Source organism: Sus scrofa, chromosome 2 (assembly GCF_000003025.6).
Source record: "Sus scrofa isolate TJ Tabasco breed Duroc chromosome 2, Sscrofa11.1, whole genome shotgun sequence".
Classification (NCBI taxonomy): domain Eukaryota; kingdom Metazoa; phylum Chordata; class Mammalia; order Artiodactyla; family Suidae; genus Sus; species Sus scrofa.
In genome coordinates, this window is record NC_010444.4 from 79,179,070 (window position 1) to 79,200,913 (window position 21,844).

Genomic DNA, 21,844 nt, shown 5'->3' on the forward strand with positions numbered 1-21,844 from the left:
GCCTCCAGCTGCTTAGAGCCTGCAGTGCGGGCAGGGCCTGCCAAGGATGGTGACCTCGTCAAAGGGCAGAAAGCACTTCTGGTTTCTGCATGGCCACCAGGGGACTGAAATGGCTCTGACGAAGTCTGTGCTGGCATGTGTGGCCTGGAAGTCAGGGGCCGGGCTGAAAACCCTGCCCCTCCATCTCAGAATAAGGCAGGGCATTGCTTCCACCTGAGAGCTGGGTCGGGCACAGGGCAGAGTCTCCTTTCTTAATGTCCCTGCTCAGAGGCATGCATGGTGATTTGTGACACCCAAGACACCCAGGAAAGATTCTCATCTCTTCGTCACCTCATGCTGTTGAGCAGATTTTAAAGGGATTGGAGGGCTCAAACTCGCCCTGAGTTGTTCTCCTCCCTTCCCCACAACATGGGGCTGTTCTAGATCAGGGTTGCAACTCCAGTCTTTCAGGGACCAGGCTGGTTACAATGATGAGCAAAAGGCAGGTGCAGGACAATAGGGCATGGTGGGGACTGTGTCAAGTAGGAGAGGGAAAGCCAGACCAGACATTCACGTTCAGCTTAAAACAAACACACATGGAGTTCCCGTTGTGGTGCAGTGGTTGACAAATCCGACTAGGAACCATGAGGCTGCGGGTTTGATCCCTGGCCTCGCTCAGTGGGTTAAGGATCCGGCATTGCCGTGAGCTGTGGTGTAGGTCACAGACGTGGCTCGGATCCCCCATTGCTGTGGCTCTGGCGTAGGCTGGCGGCCATAGCTCCAATTAGACCCCTTGCCTGGGAACCTCCATATGCCAGCGTGTGTGGCCCTAAAAAGCAAAAACAAACAAAATCATACGTGACACGCACTAATAAGCATTCCAGCTGAGTTGGCTCTATGGTTCTTGGTTTGTTTTTGGGATCTAGATTGAACAAGTGGACTTGAACAAAGAACCACTGGTGATTTCTATATCCCACTTTCACCTGGAGTAGAAGGGGTGGGGGGCAGAGGGAGAGGCAAGCACCAGTGGGTGGAGAAGCATTTTCCAGAAGAGGAAGAGGAGAGAGCTGGACCATGGAGGATTGAAGAAGTAAGGAGTGCCTTTTTTTTTTTAATGGCCGCATCTGCAGCATATGGAAGTTCCCTGACCGGGAATTGAATCCGAGGCACAGCTGCAACCCATACCAAAGCTGCAGCAACACCGGATCCTCCAATGCCCTGTGCTGGGCAGGAGATTGAACCCATAGCTCTTCAGTGACCTGAGCTGCTGCAGTCAGATTCCTAATCCACTGAGCCATGGTGGGAACTGTGGGAGTGCCTTTTTTTTTTTTTTTTTTAAGCCAAGGATAAGTGATCAGGAGGCTCAGATGAGTCCACAAGGGCCCCCTATATGGAGGATTCAACTATAAATTCCAATCGATGCATGTGTGCTTACCCTTCCAGTCATTGTGGGGACTAAAGGATGGGCCAGTCGTGAGGGGTCTCTGTCTGGGTGGAGCCTCAAGAAGCTGGGAGTGATGTGGGAAGGAACAGCTGCCAGGAGTGACTCAGGAGTGTCAGAGAGACAAACCCTTTTTCCAAAAAAATATCTGAGAGCTGGTTTTCCAAAGTGTGCAGGATCATTTGGTTACGCAGACGCGTCAGAAAATATCATCAGCTAGTAAAGTGAGAGAGTTGTTCTTTTTGATTCTTCTTTCATCCTTCTGGTTGCATCAAAGGAAAGGGCTCTGCTTCTGTTGGTCTGTCTCACCATGTTCCCCACACTTGTTCATCAACTTCGGCCTCAGTGCCTTTTACAGGCAGGAGTATTTAGAATTGGATAGCAGCTTTTTGTTTCATATACTTATTTTTGGCAGTTATCTTTGATTTATGGTGAGATGTTGGCTTTTCCATTTATGGTGGTGATTGAAAGTGTCCTTTAAACACTTCAGTGCATGATGAAGTACTGTAGAAAGGAGTGATGGGGGTGGTGGAACGAGGATGGTAAAGCCCATACACCTGGCAGGGAGGGGCGCGAGGCAATAGAACATCACCTTTGAAGCAGCGGAGACTGCTGCTGGGTCTCATTCATCTTTTGAGGAAGATGAAAGCACAACAACCACAGGGGGAATGAGTGGAAGAGTGCCATGGGTTCCAAGACAGCATTTAGTTGGACCCAGCTCTGGGCTGCCTGATTTCACAGCCTTCAAGATTCAACCCATGCTACTTCTTACAGGAAGTCCTCCAGGATACCTGCCTCTGGAATCATCTCTCTTCCCATATACTGATGAGCAGACATTTTCTCTGCAACCAGGTCTATCAACAGAGGTCACAAAAGTGAATGCCTGCTGGGGGGCGGTGAGGGAAGGGAATCTACAGTGGACTGTGGGGCACTGTCTCATTTAGTGGTTGATAAGCAGACAGGCAGGCCCAGTGTGGTCACACTTTCCAACTTCTCCAGAGAAGTCAGAAGTCTAAATTCTTAGGCAAAATTTCACCCTTTTTATCATTGCCAGCAAATGTTCACCCAGTCTTTGGATCCTGTCTCGGGCACCCTCAGGTGGCACAGAGGGAAGCTTCCTGGTGGAGATGGCCATCAAGCTGCAGTGCCCTCACACCCAGGTCCTGAAAATGACAGAACTGAGCATATGAAATCACAGCTAGAGCAAGTTGTGTAAGTCATGTGTTTTCCCCATAAGACTGGGCCCTGCTTGTGGGCAGGGAGGGGCCTGAGTCCCCTCCCTGACCAAGGCCACCCCCAAAGCCCTGGTCACACAGGCCTGGGGCAGCGGGAATAAGATCCAAAGGGACAGGTGCCCACCCTGCATGGAAGTGAAGTTTGGGGTCACAGAGCAGAAGTCACAGACAAATGCTTGGGAGGGGGTTCTGGGGTGGGGGGGACCTGGGGGAAGGAAGGTCGTGGGGTTGGGGGCAGCAGGCCTGGTAGGACAGTGACTCCAGGCAGTGAAAGGAGGAAGGCAGGGCTGGAGAGGAGGGATTCCAGCAGGGAATGGGCTTTGACAGCAAACTGGCTCCAGGATGGAGAGGGGGTGCCTCCAGTGCTGAGTTGGAAAAGGTGGGCAGAGTGTAGAGAGGCTATTTCGCGCAGAGCCTGGGGGACCATAAAGACCAGGAGTCTAGAATGCCCAGGCAGGATTCAAGACAGGTGAGGGAGGCAAACAGGCTGAGCTCTATTTAGCACACGGAGCCCAGGTGTAGGTCGCTCAGAGCTCAGAGGCTGCAGCTGAGGCTTGGGAAGGCAGACTCAGGAGAGAGATGCCGGGCAAAGAGCGGTTGAGGGAATCTTGCCTCTCTCTGTAAGGTTAAAAGTTGATCTTTGGGGTGGCTCCTGTGGCGCATGCACCTTCCTGTAAAACTGTCTTCCAGCCTCCGGGGTCTCCATCTGGTCAAAAGGCCCAACTCAGCCTCATGGCCCAGAAATCGGGCCTCCCCACCCCTTCCCAGTCCTGAGCCCCGTCCTGCCCCAGGGCGCACAGAGAAGCCAAGGAGGCTCCTTGCGCCCCAGGGCTGATGGTTGGGACCCGCGTACCCGAGGACTCTTTGGGCGGGGAGGCTCGGGCGGGCGGGTTTTTTTTTTCCTCTGCGGTTTCAAGGCGCGAGGGTGCGGGGCGCGCCGAGGGTGGTCGGCGGCGGGGCTCCCCCGGCCCGGCCCGCGGCGCTTCTCTGCCGCCGCCTCGGGGTGTCTCTGCTTCGCTACGAGCCGGGAACCGCGGCGGCGACGGCGCTAGGAGGGGAGCGGGCGGTGGCGGCGGCGGCGGCGGCCGCGCCAAGAAGCGCCGGGTCACCGCAGGCTGAGGCGCCCGCCGTCCCCGCCCTCCCCCTCGCTCGCCTTCTCCCTCCCTCCCGCCTCCCTCGCTCGCTCGCTCCTTCCCTCTCCCCGCCTCCCCTCCGCGCTCCCCCGCCCTTTCCTCCGCGCCTCGCCTCCTCCGCCCCGCGCCCTGCGGTGCTGCAGCTGCGGGCGGCTCCAGCTGCCCCCAGATGTGGGCTGGGCGGCGCGCGGGGAACTTTCGCGCCGGCTGCGAGTGCGGGGCCCCGGCTGCGGTCCGGCTGCCATGGATCCGCCGGCGGGAGCCGCTCGCTGCCTGCTCTGCCCCGCGCTGCTGCTGCTACTGCCGCCGCTCCTGCTGCCGCCTCTGCCGGCGGACGCCGGGCTCACGGCCGCCGCCGACCCCCCAGGTAGGTGCGGCCCGGCCCCCACTCCCCGCGACCCCAGCCGGCCAGGCTCCGCCCCGCCCCGCACGCCCCGCCGCCCCCTCCCCAGGCGTCGTCCAGCCCGACTTGGGCAAACTCCGCGCGCCCCGCCCGGGGCCAAGTTGGCCAACTTCGGGGCCGGGTTGGTCGCGCAGGGGGCGCCCCGCGGCGCACCCGGGCGCCTCGGGCCGGGGGAGCCTTGTAGCGCTCGCGGCTCCCGGGACGCGGAGCGTGGAGACTGAGGGCCAGGAAAGCCCCGCGGTGGAGAGCGCAGCGCCGGCTCCAGCGGGTCCAGGGGAGCCAGGGCGAGGCGGCTCCCGGGCTCGGGTCCGGGGACGCTCAGGAGGAGCCGGGTGCTGAGCGCGCCTCCTTGGGCCCTGAGGATTGGTTGGGGCGTCCCGGAGGGGATCCCCGAAGATCCGAGGGACCCTGTTCCATCCCTCCCTGCCCTCGGGCGCGGGGGAGGGGGCCGGCAGGGCACTAACTGGGAGCTGGACACGAAGGACAGGCCCGCCCGCGCCCGGGGGAATCCGAGTCCTCACTCTGGAGGCCGCTGAGGGGTAGAGGCGCACGGGGTAGAGGGCCAGCAGGGAATGGATTGGGAGCAGCCCCACGTCCTGCCAAGGACGGTAGGTTCAAGGGGCGGGGGACGCTCTGACGGGCCGTCCCCTAGGGAACTGTGAGGAGCCGCGGAGCCCCAACCCGGAATGGGGCAGAGCTCTTGGCTGGCAGGGCCCCAGAGGGGGTCGACCCGGGGGGCGGCGGGGCTCCGGAGTGCTGGCCCTGTTAACGCCCCTTCCCGGTTGGAAGAAGGCCCGGGAGGTGCCGGCTAGTTTCTGGGGGTTGCCTAGTAGAAAGCCCGTCTCCTCGCAGTGGGTGCGGGGTTTGAGAAGATGCTGGGTTCGGCGGCGGTGCTCTGGGGCTCCCATATCTCCTGCAAGTCTAACGCCCCTTCCCATTGCAGGCGGGCCCTTGGGGCACGGAGCGGAGCGCATCCTGGCGGTGCCGGTGCGCACTGACGCCCAGGGCCGCTTGGTATCCCACGTGGTGTCCGCGGCGGCGGCCCAGGCTGGGGTACGGGCCCGCAGGGCCGCCCCAGTCCACACCCCGGGCTTTCCTGGAGGCAGTGAGGAGGACCCTGGCGGCCGCCTCTTCTACAATGTCACGGTCTTTGGCCGAGACCTGCACCTGCGGCTGCGGCCCAACGCCCGCCTCGTGGCGCCTGGGGCCACGGTGGAGTGGCAGGGCGAGTCGGGAGCCACCCGCGTGGAGCCCCTGCTTGGGACCTGCCTCTACGTCGGAGACGTGGCCGGCCTGGCTGAAACCTCCTCCGTGGCGCTCAGCAACTGCGACGGGCTGGTGAGTACACACACTTTCCCTCCTTTCTGGCCACTGCCCTGGCTCTGGCTTTGTAAGCCCCGTGGCCTGGGAGTCCCCTGGGAGGGTAAGGCCTGCACTGAGGGCTTTCTCCGCACCCCTGCGCTTAGGGACCACTGGGCACCAAAAGAAGGGGTTGGCTAGAAGACAAGCTGTTTTGATTGGTTGGAGAGGGTGATTTATGCAGGGGGAGGGCTAGGTTTCCAAAGCCCTTATCAAGTAGCAGAGCCGGTAGTCTCCCTTAAGCCCGCAGGCACAGGTTTTTGTCTTGGGTCCAGGTGTTGTGTGTACTTCTGTGAGTATGCGCATCTGCACATGTGTTTTGGAATGTCGTTGTGTGCTAGTATCTTGGTACCTGGGCACCTGTATGAACATGTGAAGGTGCCATGGTGTCTTGTGGATGTGTGTATCTGCAGATTTCTGCTCATTTGTGTATCAGTGTCTCTCGGGTGTTGCTGTGCATTTTAGTATGTGTGAATGTGTTCCGTGGGAAGGGCACGGATATCGGCAGTTTTCTTGTTTCTTTGTATGCGAGTGGTGCCAGCCTAGGGAGCAGGCAGTGGTGCTGAAATGGCCAGTTATCCCTCTGCCCCCTGACTGACCGGGAACCGCTGATTTTTATGCTGCGGTTTCCTGTTGAACTTCAGCTGGTTATTTGAAAAGTCGGTTCTCTCTATTTTGAGCCAAGGGGAGCATTTGGAAATGCAGGCTCTGGTGCCGGTGAGCAGCCCCTGAAGGACAGGAGAGGCTGGAGCGTTGGTCCCTTCTGGGACTGCCTGGGCCACCTACTGTGACCAGAGCCCTGGGAAGTTCTGCTTCTGGGGGCCTAGAGGACTATGCCTTGGCATAAAGGGGTCATCGAAGGAAGCCTGGATCAATGCTCAGGGAGGAAGCTGACATTGGCCGTACTCTGTCCGGCCACCCCAGGGCCTGGCACGCAGCAGAAGACACTGCAGTTTTCTATTTTGGATTGGGTGTGCGGTGGTCAGTCTGGCTGTGCTGGCCAGACATCTGAAGCCGCCCACCATGGGTTCCCCTCTAATTGCTGTTTCGGGGACTCCTACTCGGGGTGAGTGGCCACTCTTCCAGCGCTGCTGGCCCCCGATCCCCCCTGTCCTCAGGCTCACCATGCAGGCTGCAGAGCCAGCAATTACACCAAGCCCCGCAACCACTGGTGTTCTTTTTATGGAGACTCAGGAAATGTCACTTGTTGCTTTGGAAAATCACTGCCTTCAGCTGGGTGTAGTTAGAACCTGAGTGTCTCGCAAACAACTATAAATGTCCTTGGGGGAGTTGGGTTAACTTGTTGCAGCCCTGTACATCTCCATTGTCTTTGAGGATGTCTCTGGCCTCAGGTATCTTCTTTTATGCTGGAGGAAAGTTTCTTAAATAAAACAAAATTGGTGCTGAGGGTTCAGGACTGGCCTGGGCTGGGGTGAAGGAGTTGACATGGAGGTAGTCTGTTGCTTGGCCAGCTCCTGTGTGCTAAGTAATTCTTGATGGAGAGGACTTGAGAGGCTTTGTCCATGTATCATTCATTCATCCACTCATTCATCTGTTCATTCTGTGATTTGTTTGTTCAGCTAGCACCTCCTAGAGTGATTGTCCACTGTGCTGGTCAGAGATGTGGCTGGCCTGGGGCCCACATGCTCAGCCGATGGGCTGGGGCCCACTCTGGTCAAGGCATGCTTCTGGGGGCTATTTGAAGGATGAGTCGCCAGGGGGCGAAGGCACAGAGAACAGAGCATGTGCAGAGAGGTACCAGGTGTAGGGCCAGGCACAGTGAGATGTCACATGTACTAGACACACACTGGCAAAGTGCAAGATATAGCTGCAAACAAGACTGGAGTCGAAAGAGGATCTGGGGCTGCCCAGAGTGGCCTTGAAAGTTGTCAGTGAAAAATGGCCTTGACACAGGGGGGCATCGTTAGTGCTTCTCTTTTTAATTTTCCCTCCCTCCCTCCTTCCTTTCATTTCTCGTTCTTCCTTCCTTCCCCTCTTCCCTCCCTCCCCTTTCTTCCTTCCTTCTTCCTTTTTAGTGTGTATCGATTCTGATTTTATACCAGTTAATTCCTTAACCCTTTAAGTCCCTCTGTGCATCTGTGATAGGCCCGCTTGCTAAGGACCTGGGGTTTAAACATCACATTTCTGGTCCACAGTGGCCCTGCCAGGGAGGATTCTTCATCCTTTGTTTACAGATGGGCAGCAAGAGTCTGGCAGGTTGAGTGGCTTGTCCAAGGCCACATAGCCTGTGGTGGCAGGAGTCTGGCTGGTTCCGTCCCCACCAAGCCAACACACACCTGGTACTTCTCTGCACACGCTCCTTCCTCTCCACCTTGGACATGCCACCGTCCCCCGCACCCCACTGCCCAGGCAATTCATTCTTCAAATAGCCCCCAGGAGCCCCTTCTGCCATGGTGCTCCCAAGTCTGGGCAGGTGGAAGACACTGAGGAGTGGTAATAGAAGCCAGAATCCCTGGGCTCGCCCCTTTAATAGGCCTTATATGGCCACATGCACCTCACCTCCCAGCATCTGGGCCGCACAGTGCCCCCTCCTCTGCAGCCCTGCTCTTCCTTCATGGGTAGTGAAGCACACTGAAGCGGGTGTGTGTGCAGATCCCCAAGGAGCTTGTGAAAATGCAGATTCTGAGACAGCATGTCTAGGATGGGGTTCGAGATTCTGCATTTCTACTAAGCTTCTGGTCTGATGCCTCTGGGCCTTGCACAGCCCTTCAAGAAGCAGGGCTCTACAGCCCCATTACCACACAGAAGTTCAACAGGATTGTACCACAAGTTGCTTGGAGCAAATGGGGTTCAGTGGACAGTTGGTGTGGGAAATGCTGTACCTTGATTTCAGCCTGGGAGAGTCAAGGAGCCCCCTTCAGGATCTCTGAGAAGTTCTGTAATAAAGAAACCTCTTGAACTCTGCGTAAGGCTGCACTTCCCATGCAGATGGGACCATCAGCCCCTTCTTTGCAGAGCGTGTGGAACTAGCCTTCCTGGGACTTGTGGAGAAACCACGGAGTGGGGTCATAGCAGGAAACTGTGGTCTTCCAGCTTAAGTTCAGATGCTTAGGGGTTTAGGTGGGACATGCCTCTCCCAAGAGCCACAGGCCCTTTCAGGCCTATTGTCTGGGACATGCATTTGCTCATCTATTTGCTTGGCCCTGGGTTTGTTTCTGTGCTTTGAAGGAAGCCAGTAATAACTTTGTTTTCTGTGGACAGCAGTCTCCTAATCTCTTTAGCATGTGAGGTTTCTGATGGTCAGAATCCTTTCTGTCACAAGTGAAGAAGGAAAACTCAAGTCAAATTAGTTTAAACAGGAACTTATAAGCTCATGTAATGGCCAGTCTTTAGGCATGGTTGGATCCAGGTGCTCCGGCCAGGTCATTAGGATCCTTGCTGTCTCTTGCCTCTGCCTTCTTTTTCTTTCTTTCTTTTTTTTTTTTTTTTTAAATTTTAACTTTTTAGGGCCACACCTGTGGCATATGGAAGTTCCCAGGGTAGGAGTCGAATCAGAGCTGCAGCTGCTGGCCTACACCACAGCCATAGCAATGCGAGATCCAAGCCACATCTGCGACCCACACCACAGCTCATGGCAGTGCTGGGCCCTTAACCCACTGAGCGAGGCCAGGCATCAAACCCGTGTCCTCATGATACTTGTTGGGTTTGTAATCTGTTTAGCCACAACGGGAATTCCCTGCCTCTGCCTTTCTATGTGTTGGCTTTGTCCTCAGGTGGAATCCTCCTGAGATGAGTCAAGGGGCCCCAGCGGTGCTGGCTGATATCTTTTTCTGATAATTCGGGCTGAGTCCTGGGTATCACTCTAGCAGACTGGGGCTAGATGCTCCCATGAGAATCAGAACATGGGATTTGCAGAACCCCATGGATGGAGTGCTGTGGTGTATGTCACTGGTCCCTAAAATGAAAGGAGCGTGGGACTTGGAACTGCCAAGGTGCAAATTCTACAAGAGTCAGGCAGGGGTGCAGACTCAAGATGCCACATGAAGATGTGCTTCATAAGACACACCAAGCACTTAATTTCCAGAGATGCTTGTAGATGTGGTTTCCAGGTTCTTTTCCAGCTACTAGACAGATATTGTTCATCATATTCACAGGGAAAGGTTAAAGTTTGCCTCTTCACCATGCGTGAGAAAATAATGCTTAACAAAGGATTCTTGTGCGTCTCACTGCTAGGAAGAGTTTTCTAGTACCTCTCTGGCCACAGAATAAGTGTGCTAATTTCACATCCTTCTTACATGCTCATTAAAAACCCGGGGAAAAGCTTATTGACATAAAAAGTAACAATAGTATGTCACCATTTACTGTGTCCTTATTATGTGCCAGGCTTTTTGCTGAGCACCTTATGCTGTTTCACCTTGATTAATCCTCACAACACCCTAAAGTATATAGCTGATGTTATCCCCATTCTGCAATGAATAAACCGAAGCCCCCAAAGCTGAGATGGCTTGTTCAAGCTTGGCAGTCTGTATTTTTGGGGGGCCACCCCTTGGCATGCAGAAGTTCCTGGGTCAGGGGTTGAACCCTGCCATAGCAGTGACCTGAGCCACCACAGTGACAACAGTGGATCCTTAACCCACTGATCCTTAACTCCCAGCAGAGGCCCAGTGCTGCCTTGTGGATTGGGGCTCCCCAGCTGGGCTGTCCTCCTGGACAGACATCTGTTCTGTCCAGTCTTGATGGACATTAAAAGTCACTAAGAAAAACAAAAAGAGAGTTCCCATCGTGGCGCAGTGGTTAACGAATCCGACTAGGAACCATGAGGTTGTAGGTTTGATCCCTGGCCTTACTCAGTGGGTTAAGGATCCAGCATTGCCGTGAGCGGTGGTGTAGGTCACAGAGGCGGCTTGGATCTGGCATTGCTGTGGCTGTGGTGTAGGTCAGCAGCTACAGCTCTGATTCAGCTCCCTAGCCTGGGAACTTCCATATGCTGCAGGTGCGGCCCTAAAAAAGGCCGAAAAACAAATGTCACTAAGGGCCACAGACAGAAGTAATTTGCTGGCCTAAGGGACCATTTTTCCTAGCAAGGCTGCTGTCTTTGAGACCACACACTGGGCTCTAGCTGGTTCAGGTGCTAGAGCAGGAAGGGCAGGTGGAGCAAGTCGTGGGCTGCAGGGCCGTGGGTGAGGGGGGTATGGGACTTGCAGCTGTACCTTCTAGGGTCTGCCTTCCTCTCACCCTGCCTTGATATCACCTGGAGGGCAATGAGAAGGTCTCAGGAACACCAAAATGGTGCTGCAAGAATGTCTGGGTTTCTGGGGGTGTTGGGGCTCCTCAGGTCAGAGGAGCAGAGGTGCCTGCTTTGCCCCTGCTCTTGGCAGTCTACGCAGCTGCCCAGGGTGGTCTCAGCTTCCTCCACAGCTTACTATTTCCCTTATTGTTTAAGACTCATTCAGTTTAAGTGATAGAAAACCAGCTTACAAAGGATGAAACAAACAAGGGATGTCATGGGTCTAGTTATCCTTGAGGTCCTGAGGATATGGCTTCAGGCATGGCTGGATCTAGGGGCTCAGGGCTAGTTTCAGAACGTGCTATCTGCCTTTCAGCTCTGCTAGTGTCTGTATTCATCTCAGAACTGCTCTCCCCATATATGGTCCACCAGCAGCTCCTGGTGTAACTTGTCTTCCCTGGTAGCAATCTCGGAAATGGAAAGCACTCCTTTCTGGATGGTTTTCGCCAGAGTCCTGGGGAAGGCTCTGATGGGCCTTGCCTACTTTACAGGCCCATCTTTATTTATTTATTTTTTTGTCTTTTTGTCTTTTTAGGGTTGCACCCATGGTACATGGAGGTTCCAGGGCTAGGGGTCTGTCTAATCAGAGTTACAGCTACTGGCCTACGCCATAGCCACAGCCACAGCAATGCTGGATCTGAGCCACATCTGTGACCTACACCACAGCTCACAGCAATGCTGGATCCTTAACCCACTGAGCGAGGCCAGGGATCGAACCCTCAACCTCACGGTTCCTAGTCGGATTTGTTTCTGCTGCGCCACGATGGGAACTCCATACAGGCCCATCTTTAAATAAATTGCAGTGATGTGGGCCTGTCCAGAGGAGTCTCTCCTACCTTTGGGATTGAGAGTGAGGGTCAGATCTCCACATTCTGGAATGGCTTGGGGTTTTGTCAGAAAGGCAAGAGGAAGGACCAGACTTCAGAACCCTGTGTTTGGCCCAGATCTCTTTCTGGGCTCCAGACTTGCCTGCCCAGCAGCCTCCGGGGCTCTCCTTGGATGACTCCGTGCTTCTGAAACGGCTCCTCGGAAACTCCACTCTCCTCCAGATGTCACCCTTCCCTTGGCCGGGAATCCCAGGATCACCCCTCCCCTCCGTCTCCCCCACCCTCGCGCGCCGCCAGTCAGCACCGCAGACATCTCCAAACTTTATCCCAGTTCCCATGTCTCCACCGTGCCAGGCTCTAAGCCTGTCTTTTGCTCCATAATCCTCAGCTAACTCCAAATTGGAGCAGCTCTTTCCCCACCCAGCTGCCAGTCTGATTTTTATAAACCACACATTAAACCCTATCACTCTTTTGCTCAAGACCTCTCAGTGTTCGTATTGCCCTTTAAAAGAATTCAAACCTGGAAAAAATTCTGGCCTGGCATAGAAAACCTCCCATGACCTGACCTAGTAGCCTTTGGCCTTGTCTGACCCTGTGTCCCATTCCTGCCCGCACTCCAGTCACATTGAACTTTTAGTTTTTCCGACGCTGGACTCTCTCCCATCTTAAGGCCTTTTCCCGGGCTGTGCTCTCACTGGGATCATGCTTCTCGAAGCTTGCCTTTTCACCTGGCTCATCCAGTAGGTCTCAGCGAGATGGTGCTTCATCCAGGAAGCTGGATATTCACCTGCCAGGTCGCACCCATACTTCTTAGTAACTTGTGCGCATCATGGGGGGTTTGAACCTGGCTGTGTCTGCAGGGCCCGGCTCTGACTGGGTGGAGCTCAGTTGGGAGCCATGAAATGAGAGTGCCTGCGACGTGGAGGCTGTGAAGGGAAGGGGAGGGACTTGCCTCCAAGCCCCTGTGCCCCCCATGCCCAGGGCTGGCCCACCTCGCCTCGTCTGCTTTGCTGCAGACCCCAGAACGTTCCCGCTCAGTGGGACAGGCCCCCTTGTAGAAAGCCCCAAAGCTCTGCGTCCTGTCCCACAGGACAGCGCTTCTGCCCGCATGTGGTTTTACCCGGTTTCCCTGCCCCCACTTTGGGGTTCATGAAACCTGAGTTTGACACTAAGTAAGGGAGGAAAGTCCCTCTGGGCTGGTTTGGAGGATGGTGAGGAGACCTGGGGCTGGGGTCTGGCAGGTCATCATGCAGCCCTGGGCATAAGCCTTCTGCCATGAGCCTCAGTTTGTCCAGGTGGCAAGCAGGGCTGGATCAACCATTTCCAGGATTCTTCTAGAGCAACTCCGGGGGTCTTTGAGGCCAGATGAGGACCAATGGATGGGACCAGGTTGATGAAGAGAGAGGTGGGGACTCTGGCCAGACTATGCCCTGCCTCCCTAGATAGATTGTGGCTTCTCTTTGCTTCCTGACTCTGAGATGTTTCTTCAGGGAAGCTGCATTTTGGAGTCTGTTGATATCATGTGGGTGAATGAATCCAGAGTGAATCCAGTGGGGCCTGAGGTCCCCTGATTGAGCCTCCAGAGGCTGATGTGGAAGTGCTGGGAGCTGTGCTGGCAGCAGGTTGCTAGATGGGCCAGCGCTTACTGCAGGCAGGGCTGTCTTGGAGAACTTGCTGAGAACCCAGCCTTATTTCATTACAGCCACCCCATGTCCTCTTCTGGGGCATCCACAAGCTCCTAGCTGGCCTCACCACCACTTCTCACTGAATGCCATCTGGTGGGAGGGAAGGGGCTTCCCAGGGGCACTTCCCTGCTGTGGCCGTGTGTGTGTGTGTGTGTGTGTGTGTGTGTATGTGTGTGTGTACTGACCTGTGGTTGCCATGCTGGAGGCTGGCTTGTCAGGGGTTTGTGCTGGAAGTGGCAGAGAAGCAGCCCGCGGCTCCTGACTGCCACATGGTGGCCCCTCAGAATGGTGTTGGTGCATCTCACCAGGCTTCTGCAAATAGGCATTGAAAGGCACTTAAGGTCATCAAAATCTTAGAGATGGGGGTTGTCAGGGGCTGGAGGAACGAGATGGGACATTGTTGTTTTATGGGTACCGAATTTCAGTTTTACAGGAAGGTAAGAGTTCTGGAGATGGATGATGGTGATCTTTGCACAACATTATGAATATATTTAATACCACTGAACTGTACACTTAAAATGGTTCAGATGGTAAATTCTGCGTATTTTTTTCACATACTCTAAAAGGCATCTGAGGACTGGTAGGACTGAGGAGGTAATTCAGGGGTGGAGTGGTATCCCTTGAACCCTGCTTGTCCACCTCCTCCTCCCCTGTATGACTCGGTCCCCTGGTGGACTGGTGGCTGCAGCTGCCCCCAACACCCCTCACATCCCCAGGCATAACCAGGTGCAAAAGAGAAGCAGACTGCTTTTAAGAGGTTCCTGCCACAGTGCTGAGCTTTATTCTGATTGGATGGGCTTAGGTCATGGGACACTTCCATAGCCAATCACTGTGGCCCAGGAGTGCCATGTGCTGTTTGGCTCTGGCCTGAGTCTGGAGCTCCATCTCTGACCTGGAATGGTGGTGGAGGAGCCTGGGGTGCTGGGACCACCGACAAAGATGGGGCAGTGGCTCACCACTCCACACTTTCTCTGTGGGTGGAGGGTCCTTCACCCAGGCTCCTGAGGACTCCAATCAGCCAGCAGCTGTCCCTCAAGAGAAGGTGGTCATCTACCTCTGCTGGCCGCTGGTACCCAATCTCTGCAATCATCTGTGAGCCAGTCACCATTTCCCCCATTTTACAGATGAGGAAACTGAGGCTTCAGAGAGTTACTCAGATCTGTGGGGCTCCCCTGTGTAGGGTCACCCGTCCTGTTGGAGTCCTCTAGGGAGGAGCATAGTAGAGCCCGACTGGCCCCTCAGGAAGGCCAGCAGAGCTGGTAACCGATCTCTGAGCCTGAACCCAGGAGGCTGGCTCTTCTTGAGCCTTCTCTGGTCACATTGCCACCCCTGCCTTGAATCCACTGCCTGGTTGTATTTCTTGTATTGATTCTCAAGTATAAGGGTGCTTCCTACTCAGGTGTGGGTAGGTTTAAGGTTCCCCCAGCCTGATGGCTATCCTTGGCTGTCCATCCCTCTATGTTCTGGCACTTAGTGAGTGAGGAGTGACTCCAGCATCAGCTGGGAGGGGAGGAGGTTGGGTCTTCACCCAGGCCTGCTGTGAGGACCACAAATGCCACAGTCAGCGTGAGCAGAGGTGTTGTCGAAGGGCTCCTCTGCGCTGAGCCACAGGGACATCCCGCGTGGCCTGGTGCGTCCACTGAGCATGGAGGCTTTGCTGTGTGGGGGCCTAAGCAGTGGCCTGGGCCTCCTCGCTCTGGTCTCTGAGATCCCTAGGGTCAAGTATGCATGGGGCCCCGCCTGGGACTCCGGGTCTGCAGTGCCAGGCAGATACATCCTTCATTACCCTGACTGCCCTCCTCCACTTGGGCAGGCTCGGGTTTTTTGTGCTGCAGGCTGCTTATGAATGTGAATGTGTGTGCATGTTCCTGTGTGTGTGTGTGTGTGTAAGTGTGTGCATGTGTATGCATATCTAGACGAGTGTGATTGTGTATGTGAGTGCGTGTGTGTGTGTGTACCCATTTAAGCGAGCCTGTGTGTGAGTGCGTGTGTGCTCATGTGTATTCTTGGCAGGGGTTTTCTGCAGGGGAGGGCACTGAGGTGGGTGGAAGGGCTGAGGGGAGAAGAGGACCCCAGCCCCTAGGGTCTTGGTGCCACCTTGTCCTCCCCCAACCCCAACTGGCAGGCATTCTGGAATGGGAGGGCCCAGGTAGGAGGCTCTTGCTCTGCTGCATATGTTTCATATTAAATGTCAGCTGTCCACCGGGTCTGCGGTGCTGCCATTAATATGGAGAAGTTATTACCGAGCCTGGAGCTGGCTCCTCGGGCTCATCCATGAATTTCAATTACACTGCATGTCTACTCCAGGGCTTGTGGAGTGGGGCGCACAGCTTCTGCTCTGAGACAGAGGAAGTCCTAGCATCCAGGACTAAAGCTCAGGCAGGCTCTGTGCTGTCCCACCCCACCCTGCATGTTTCATGGAGAGCAGTGGACTTAGTGTGGGTGGTAGGCTACCGTGTCATGTGATCAGCTTTGCCCTATGCAGCTGGGCAGCCTGGACAAGGGCCATGATGCTGCCCAACCTCAACTCCTTGGATTGCCAGCCTCAGAGGGCTTTGGAAGGTTGGGTGCAGGACAAGCACTTAGCCTAGGTCCCGGGTTGGGGAATGTGGGCCATTTCTGTGTTTCATTGCATCTAAGGTGCCATCCATTATAGGGCACACCAAGAACGAGGGGACATGCCCAATGAAACCACATCTTGGCACCTTAACTGCAATCCCGCGAGGCGTAGGCACCCTGCCTCGCTCACTCTGCTTACTTAGTATGTTACCTAGTCCACCTGTTTGGTAAAAGAATGAGGTTACAGTCATTCCTCCAGGGACATTCTTCGCTGATGCTAAAGCTACACACTCGGTTGCCTCCATGCCCTTCTGCAACATTATCATTTTTTGCACCACTGGGTGACTTCACAAAGACATTTTGGTTGGCAAGGGTCTCAGTCAAGAATTGCTGACCCTGCGCGTAGCTCAAGCGAAGTGACGGCCATGTGAAACACCGTGGCAGAGTTGTTGTGTGCCAGGCAATGCCAGCCACCCCACGGCTGCTGCCGGCTGCTGGAGGTGATAGGACCCATTGATTTCATCCTGAATTTGGACATAGTGCATGTGAAAAATGTGTGTTAAAGAGTCCTGGGCACATAGTTTTCTTATTATGGTGATGTTACAAATGATTTCAGGGCCTGCCTGAGAGCCAGCACGCTGGTCCCACGTGGGGGCAGTGGCAGAGGCTGGGTGGTTCAGATTGGAGGGCCCAGCTCTTGTCGGCTCTGTGAGCAGAACATTCAAGGATCATCTTTGAACCTGGATGTTTCTCCTTTGAAAGCAGGGATTGGGACCACATGGCAACTAAGGTGTATTTATGTATCATGTAAGGTTTGTCTAAGGCTCAGCAGTGGCCAGTCTGATGGGGACAGAACTCCTGAAGGTATGATAAAGAGTGGCCCAAGAGCTGTGAAAATATGTACTTTTTAATGTGAATTATGCCAGATACTGTTCTCAAGTCAGTTGTAAATGAAACCTCAGGCCCGATATCACAGATACTCTTTTTCTGTCAGTCTGTTTTTGTACCAGTACTGAATTATGTTCATTATTAGAGCTTTAAGCTTTTATTTTTATTTTTTTTGTCTTTTGTCTTTTGAGGGCTGCATCCGTGGCATATGGAGGTTCCCAGGCTAGGGGTCTAATCAGAGCTACAGCTGCTGGCCTACACCACAGCCACAGCAACACCAGATCTGAGCTGCATCTGTGACCTACACCACAGCTCACGGCAACGCAGGATCCTTAACCTACTGATCGAGGCCAGGGATCGAAACCCACAACCTCATGGTTCCTAATTGGATTCGTTTCCGCGTGCCACGACAGGAACTCCTAAGCTTTAATATCTAAAGTATTGGCTGCTTGACAGCTGTGTTATCCACTGTGGTAGCTGTAGCTTGTAGACACTTGACTCTTTGACTATTTGAGATGCGGCTGCTCTGAACTGAGAAAATATACCCCAGAGTTCAAAGATTTTGTACAAAAAAAAAAAAAAGACAAAATATCTAATTGATAATTTTAAATTACTGATTATATAGGTTAAAATGATAATAGTTTGGAGTTCCCGCTGTGACTCTATCAGGTTCTTAACTGTGAGGATGTGGGCTTCGATCCCTGGCCTTGTTCAGTGGGTTAAGGATCCCGTGTTGCCACAAGCTGTGGCTTAGGTCACAGGTGCAGTTTGGATCCGGTGTTGCTGTGGCTGAGGCGTAGCCCTCAGCTGTAACTCTGATTCAACTCCTGGCCTGGGAACTTCCATATGCTGAAGGTGCAGCCATAAAAAGAAAAAAAAAATTGGGTATATTGGATTAAGTAAAATATATTGCAGAAATTAATTGCACTTTTTTTTTTTTTTTTAGTGTGGCTAAATGTGACAGTCATATTACATTTCTGTTGGATAGTGCTGCTTTGAAACATCTGGCTGAATACTTCCCATTTTGCTGTTTTTCTTCTGCAAAAAATTCTTGGCCAGTCACATCTGTTTATTCCTTCAACTGAATTTTAGAATTGTTTTGTCAGGTTAGAAACATGCTTTATGAATTTGACTGACATTAAGTTAAACTTAGAAACCAATCAAAGGAGGGATGGACGTAATTTACAGTATTTACCCGCAACATGGTGTATTTTTCGATTGATTTAATTCTGTTTCAATGTTGCTTAGTAAAGTATTATACATTTTTTATACAGGTCACCCATTGTTTTAAATCAGGGACATTTTAAGGATTTTTTTTTTCTTTTCGTCCTTGTGAATGGAATCATTTCCATCTATTGCTGGTATACAGCATGGCTATTGATTTTCATATAATTATCTTTTATCAGGCTGCTTGATTGAACTCATTAATTTTAATACATCTTTGTGAATTCCCTTGGGTTTTCTGGGTATACAGTTGTACTGTCTGCAGACTGTGATCATTTTGGAGCCTCATTTTCAGTCTGTGCCATCTAGAGCCTTCAGAGTAACATTAAGTAACGGCAGTGGCTTTGCGTATCCATGTCTGTGCCTGACTCTGATGGGAATGCCCTTGGCGTTTCTCTGCTTAATATAATGCTCACTTGTGGACTAAGACGGATTTCATGTGAAGGCAATATCTTCTGATTCTAGTTCCCTGAGATCTCATTTTTATCAGCAGAGGAGCTGAAATCTAGATCAAATGTGTCTAACACCCCACATCACCACCACCCTCCCCAAAGGCCAAAGGTGTGGCAGGGGCTGTGTCTCCTGCTGTCCTGGCCTCATGGTTGCTGCTGGGTCCCCTCAGGAGCAAGCTTCTGGGCCCTGAAATGCAAGCCAGCCCCTGCCTATGGCTGTTCCCCACTCACAGGGAGCGCTTGTGGGGTGTGGGAAGCTTTACCAAGGAGGGTGGAGGGGGCTGCACTCCCCAGCTGAGCAGGTGGCTCCCTGTAGCATAGGGACTGGTTCTTAGAAAGCCCAGGGGGGAACTGTCACCTCCTCGCCAGGTTCCCTCCTCTCAGAGATGTGTCTCCCTTCCTCCAGTTTCTCTGGGCAAACCTCCTGACTCATTGTCTTGAGTCTTATAGAAGACTCTGTGCCCTTCTCTGAGCTGCAGGTACCTGCCAACACAGGCCCCCTATGTCCCACTGTTACCTTTATTCCCACATGCTTCTTGGTCTTTTTCCAAAGACATATTGCCCCCTTAGAGGAAATCTGTGGCCCGTAAAAACAAGTTTGTTTTCAGAATTCCCGTCGTGGCTCAGGGGTAATGAACTAGTATCCATGAGAATGCGGGTTTGATCCCTGGCCTCACTCAGTGGGTTAAGGATCTGGCATTGCCATGAGCTGTGGTATAGGTTGCAGACACAGCTCAGATCTGGCATTGCTGTGGCTGTGGTATAGGCTGGCAGCTGTAGTTCCTATTCACCCCCTAGCCTGGGAACCTCCATATGCTGCAAGTGCAGCCCTAAAAAGCAATGAACAAACAAACAAATAAGTAGCTTTCCATCATGTTACCTGTCTGCCCACAGATGGGCACGGGTTTGGGGCAGCTTCGAACAAGGACTGTACCTAACCACCCCTCCCCCCAGTCCTGCCACCCTCCCAGAGATTCTGACTCATCTGACCTGGGCCGGACCTTGGGGTCAGGGGGCGTGAGGCCAGACTGAACCAGGTTCGGGACCCTGCATTTCTCTGCTGGCCTATGACCCTCAGTTTCTCCATTTGTGATGTCCCCTGCCTTAGAGGGTGTGTGTTCCCTGATGGGGAATGAGGCTGGCTGGCCTTAGTCCAAACGAATGCTGTAGGGGGGTCTGGGTGACAGGAGATGATGGCCAGGGGGGAAAGACAGGCCTCAGGGTGGCCTGGGACCAGGGAAGCTGCCTTGGGGGTGTTGCCTCCTGATGAACATCTCTCTCCTGGAAGTTCAGAGCTTGGCAGACGGTGGACAGCCTTGTTGCATGGTCATCCCAAAGGCTGGCTGTCTACACAGCAGGCCCTTGGAATGCAGTGGGTACTGCTGCTGCAGATCTTGGTGCTCCTGGATGCCCCCAGCCAGACTGCAGGCCCTGGAGGGCTCCCATCTCTCTCCCCTCCTCTCTGCTCTCTGTACCCCGCACCGGACAGCTGACCACTCGCCAGTGGCCTGAGCTCACTAGCCCCGGGCTGAGGGCTGAGCGTCCTGTGTGTGGGACTGCTACAGAGGAGGAGAGGTCCCAGCTGGGACAGAGGGAGGGCGTGTTTCCTGAGCGGCTCCCAGAGGCGGCTGAAGAGATGCTAGCAGAGAGGGAGGGCGGAGGGCGAGGGGGAGTGATGGGTCCTGGCTCAGAGCCCCTCGCATTCCTTTCCTCCCATCACCTTCCTATCTCCCTCTCTCCTCCCCGCCCTCCCTTCCTTGCCCTCCCTCTCTCTTCCCCCACCCTCCCCTCCCACCTTTTTTCTGCCTTCTCTTCCCTCCCTTCTTTCCACTCCTTCCCCCTCCCTTCCTCTCCCTCCCCCTCCTTTTTTTCCCAGAGTGACCTTCATCACCCTGAGTGGCCTTGGTGGGCAGTGGGCTCTTTGTCGCTCAGCCCCAGGCTGTACCTGCATGGTCTTACACCTGCACGGTCCTATTTATGAGTCACCTCCAGGGACACTCGCAAGCCCCCACTGGCAACAGGCACACTCGGTGTCATCATCGTCGTCGGTCATCATCCTACTGAGCTTGGAGGAAAGCAGGGCTCAGAGAGGGCAGTGACCTACTCTGGGTCACACAGGGTCCAGAGCCTGGGCTCCTTCTGCTGCAGCTGGAGCTGTAGATAAGCCCTGAGCTCCTCAGGGGTATACTCACCCCCACCACCTGCACAAGAGGGGTTAGTTGCTTCTGGGGGTGTGTGTGGGGGGGTGGAGGGCTGGGTTCTTGGTGCACGTCCCAGCAAATAAGGTCAAGGCCTCACTCTCCCTTGCTGGAGGAGCCCCCACCTCAGATGGGGCAGCCTGGCCTTTGGGTGCCATCTTTCCTGCCTGGGTGCCCAGACCCTTGCTGACTGTGTCTTTACTGGGAAAACCCATGGGACTGGGCTGTGTTCTGCCCCCGGGTTGCCATGGAAGCTTGTGTCGGTGGTATCCTGCATGAGGGCATCTGGGCAGGGGGATGGATGAGGCTGCCTCCTGCTCGGTGTCTGGGAGTGGCTGGAGTGGAAGGCAGAGGGCAGCCAAAGCTGGATGGAGATGGTGGCCACCAGAGGGGTGAGAAGTGGGTGCCAGGCATCTGCTCCCACCATCAAGGTCACTGGAGTTGCTGCATTCCTCTCTTTGAGGAGCTTCTGGGTCTGCAGAGCTTGGAGCATAAGAACCAAAGCCAGGGCCAGTTGTAGAGGGCTGCTGGCTGTGGAGGGTGGCTCTGGTGACCCAAGTGGGTACCCTGGGACTGGGCATGATGGGGGAGGGCGGATGCTAGGCTCTGTGCAGGCATCAGCCTGTCCTGCCGGAGGGGGGCGGGGGCGGTCCTGGTAGTCGTCCCCAACCTGAAGGTGCCCCTTGGTTCCACTGGACAGGGCTCAGCTTCTGAGCGCAGGCACTGGGCTGGGCCCCTCAGTCCTGGGCATTTGCCTTGGGTTAATTATTTGGGCGTGGGTATGATCCTATTGTTGCTAAACCTTGTGTTTCTGTGATAACTGGTGGTTGTCCCCACCCTCCCCCCAACCCGCCCTTCTTCTCTGAAGCTGGTTGGCCTTCCTTGGGGACGTTAGCAAATGTTAACCCTTTGTTACCTTGGGCAGATTTATATTCATAGAGTTTCCTTTCTTATTTTACCTGTGACTTTTGTTTCTTCGGGTCAACTCTGCCAGGCCCAGCCTGTTGATTTCTTCTGTTTATTTAGGCTACAGAAAATAACCAGCCCTTCAAACGAATGCTTCATATGTTTTGCCCCCCCCCATTTGAATTTTAAACATTTAACTTCTTTAAATCAAGGGAAGTGTGTTTCCTGTACTGTATAAGGTGTTGGTTTTAAGTATTTTTTTCCAAATTGCCACTCTGTGGTCTCAGCACCATTCATTTACTAATTC

General features: G+C 54.1%; 1 protein-coding gene across 1 annotated transcript in view; it reads left to right on the top strand.

The window, feature by feature from the left end:
* Positions 3,832 to 21,844, top strand: part of ADAMTS2 (ADAM metallopeptidase with thrombospondin type 1 motif 2) — a 223,979-nt gene continuing 205,966 nt past the window's right edge. The window contains exons 1-2 of the mRNA XM_021084334.1: positions 3,832 to 4,155; positions 5,135 to 5,529. Of these exons, the coding sequence (XP_020939993.1) occupies positions 4,032 to 4,155; positions 5,135 to 5,529 (519 nt within the window). The 5' untranslated portion in view covers positions 3,832 to 4,031. The remainder of the gene's footprint in view (positions 4,156 to 5,134; positions 5,530 to 21,844) is intronic.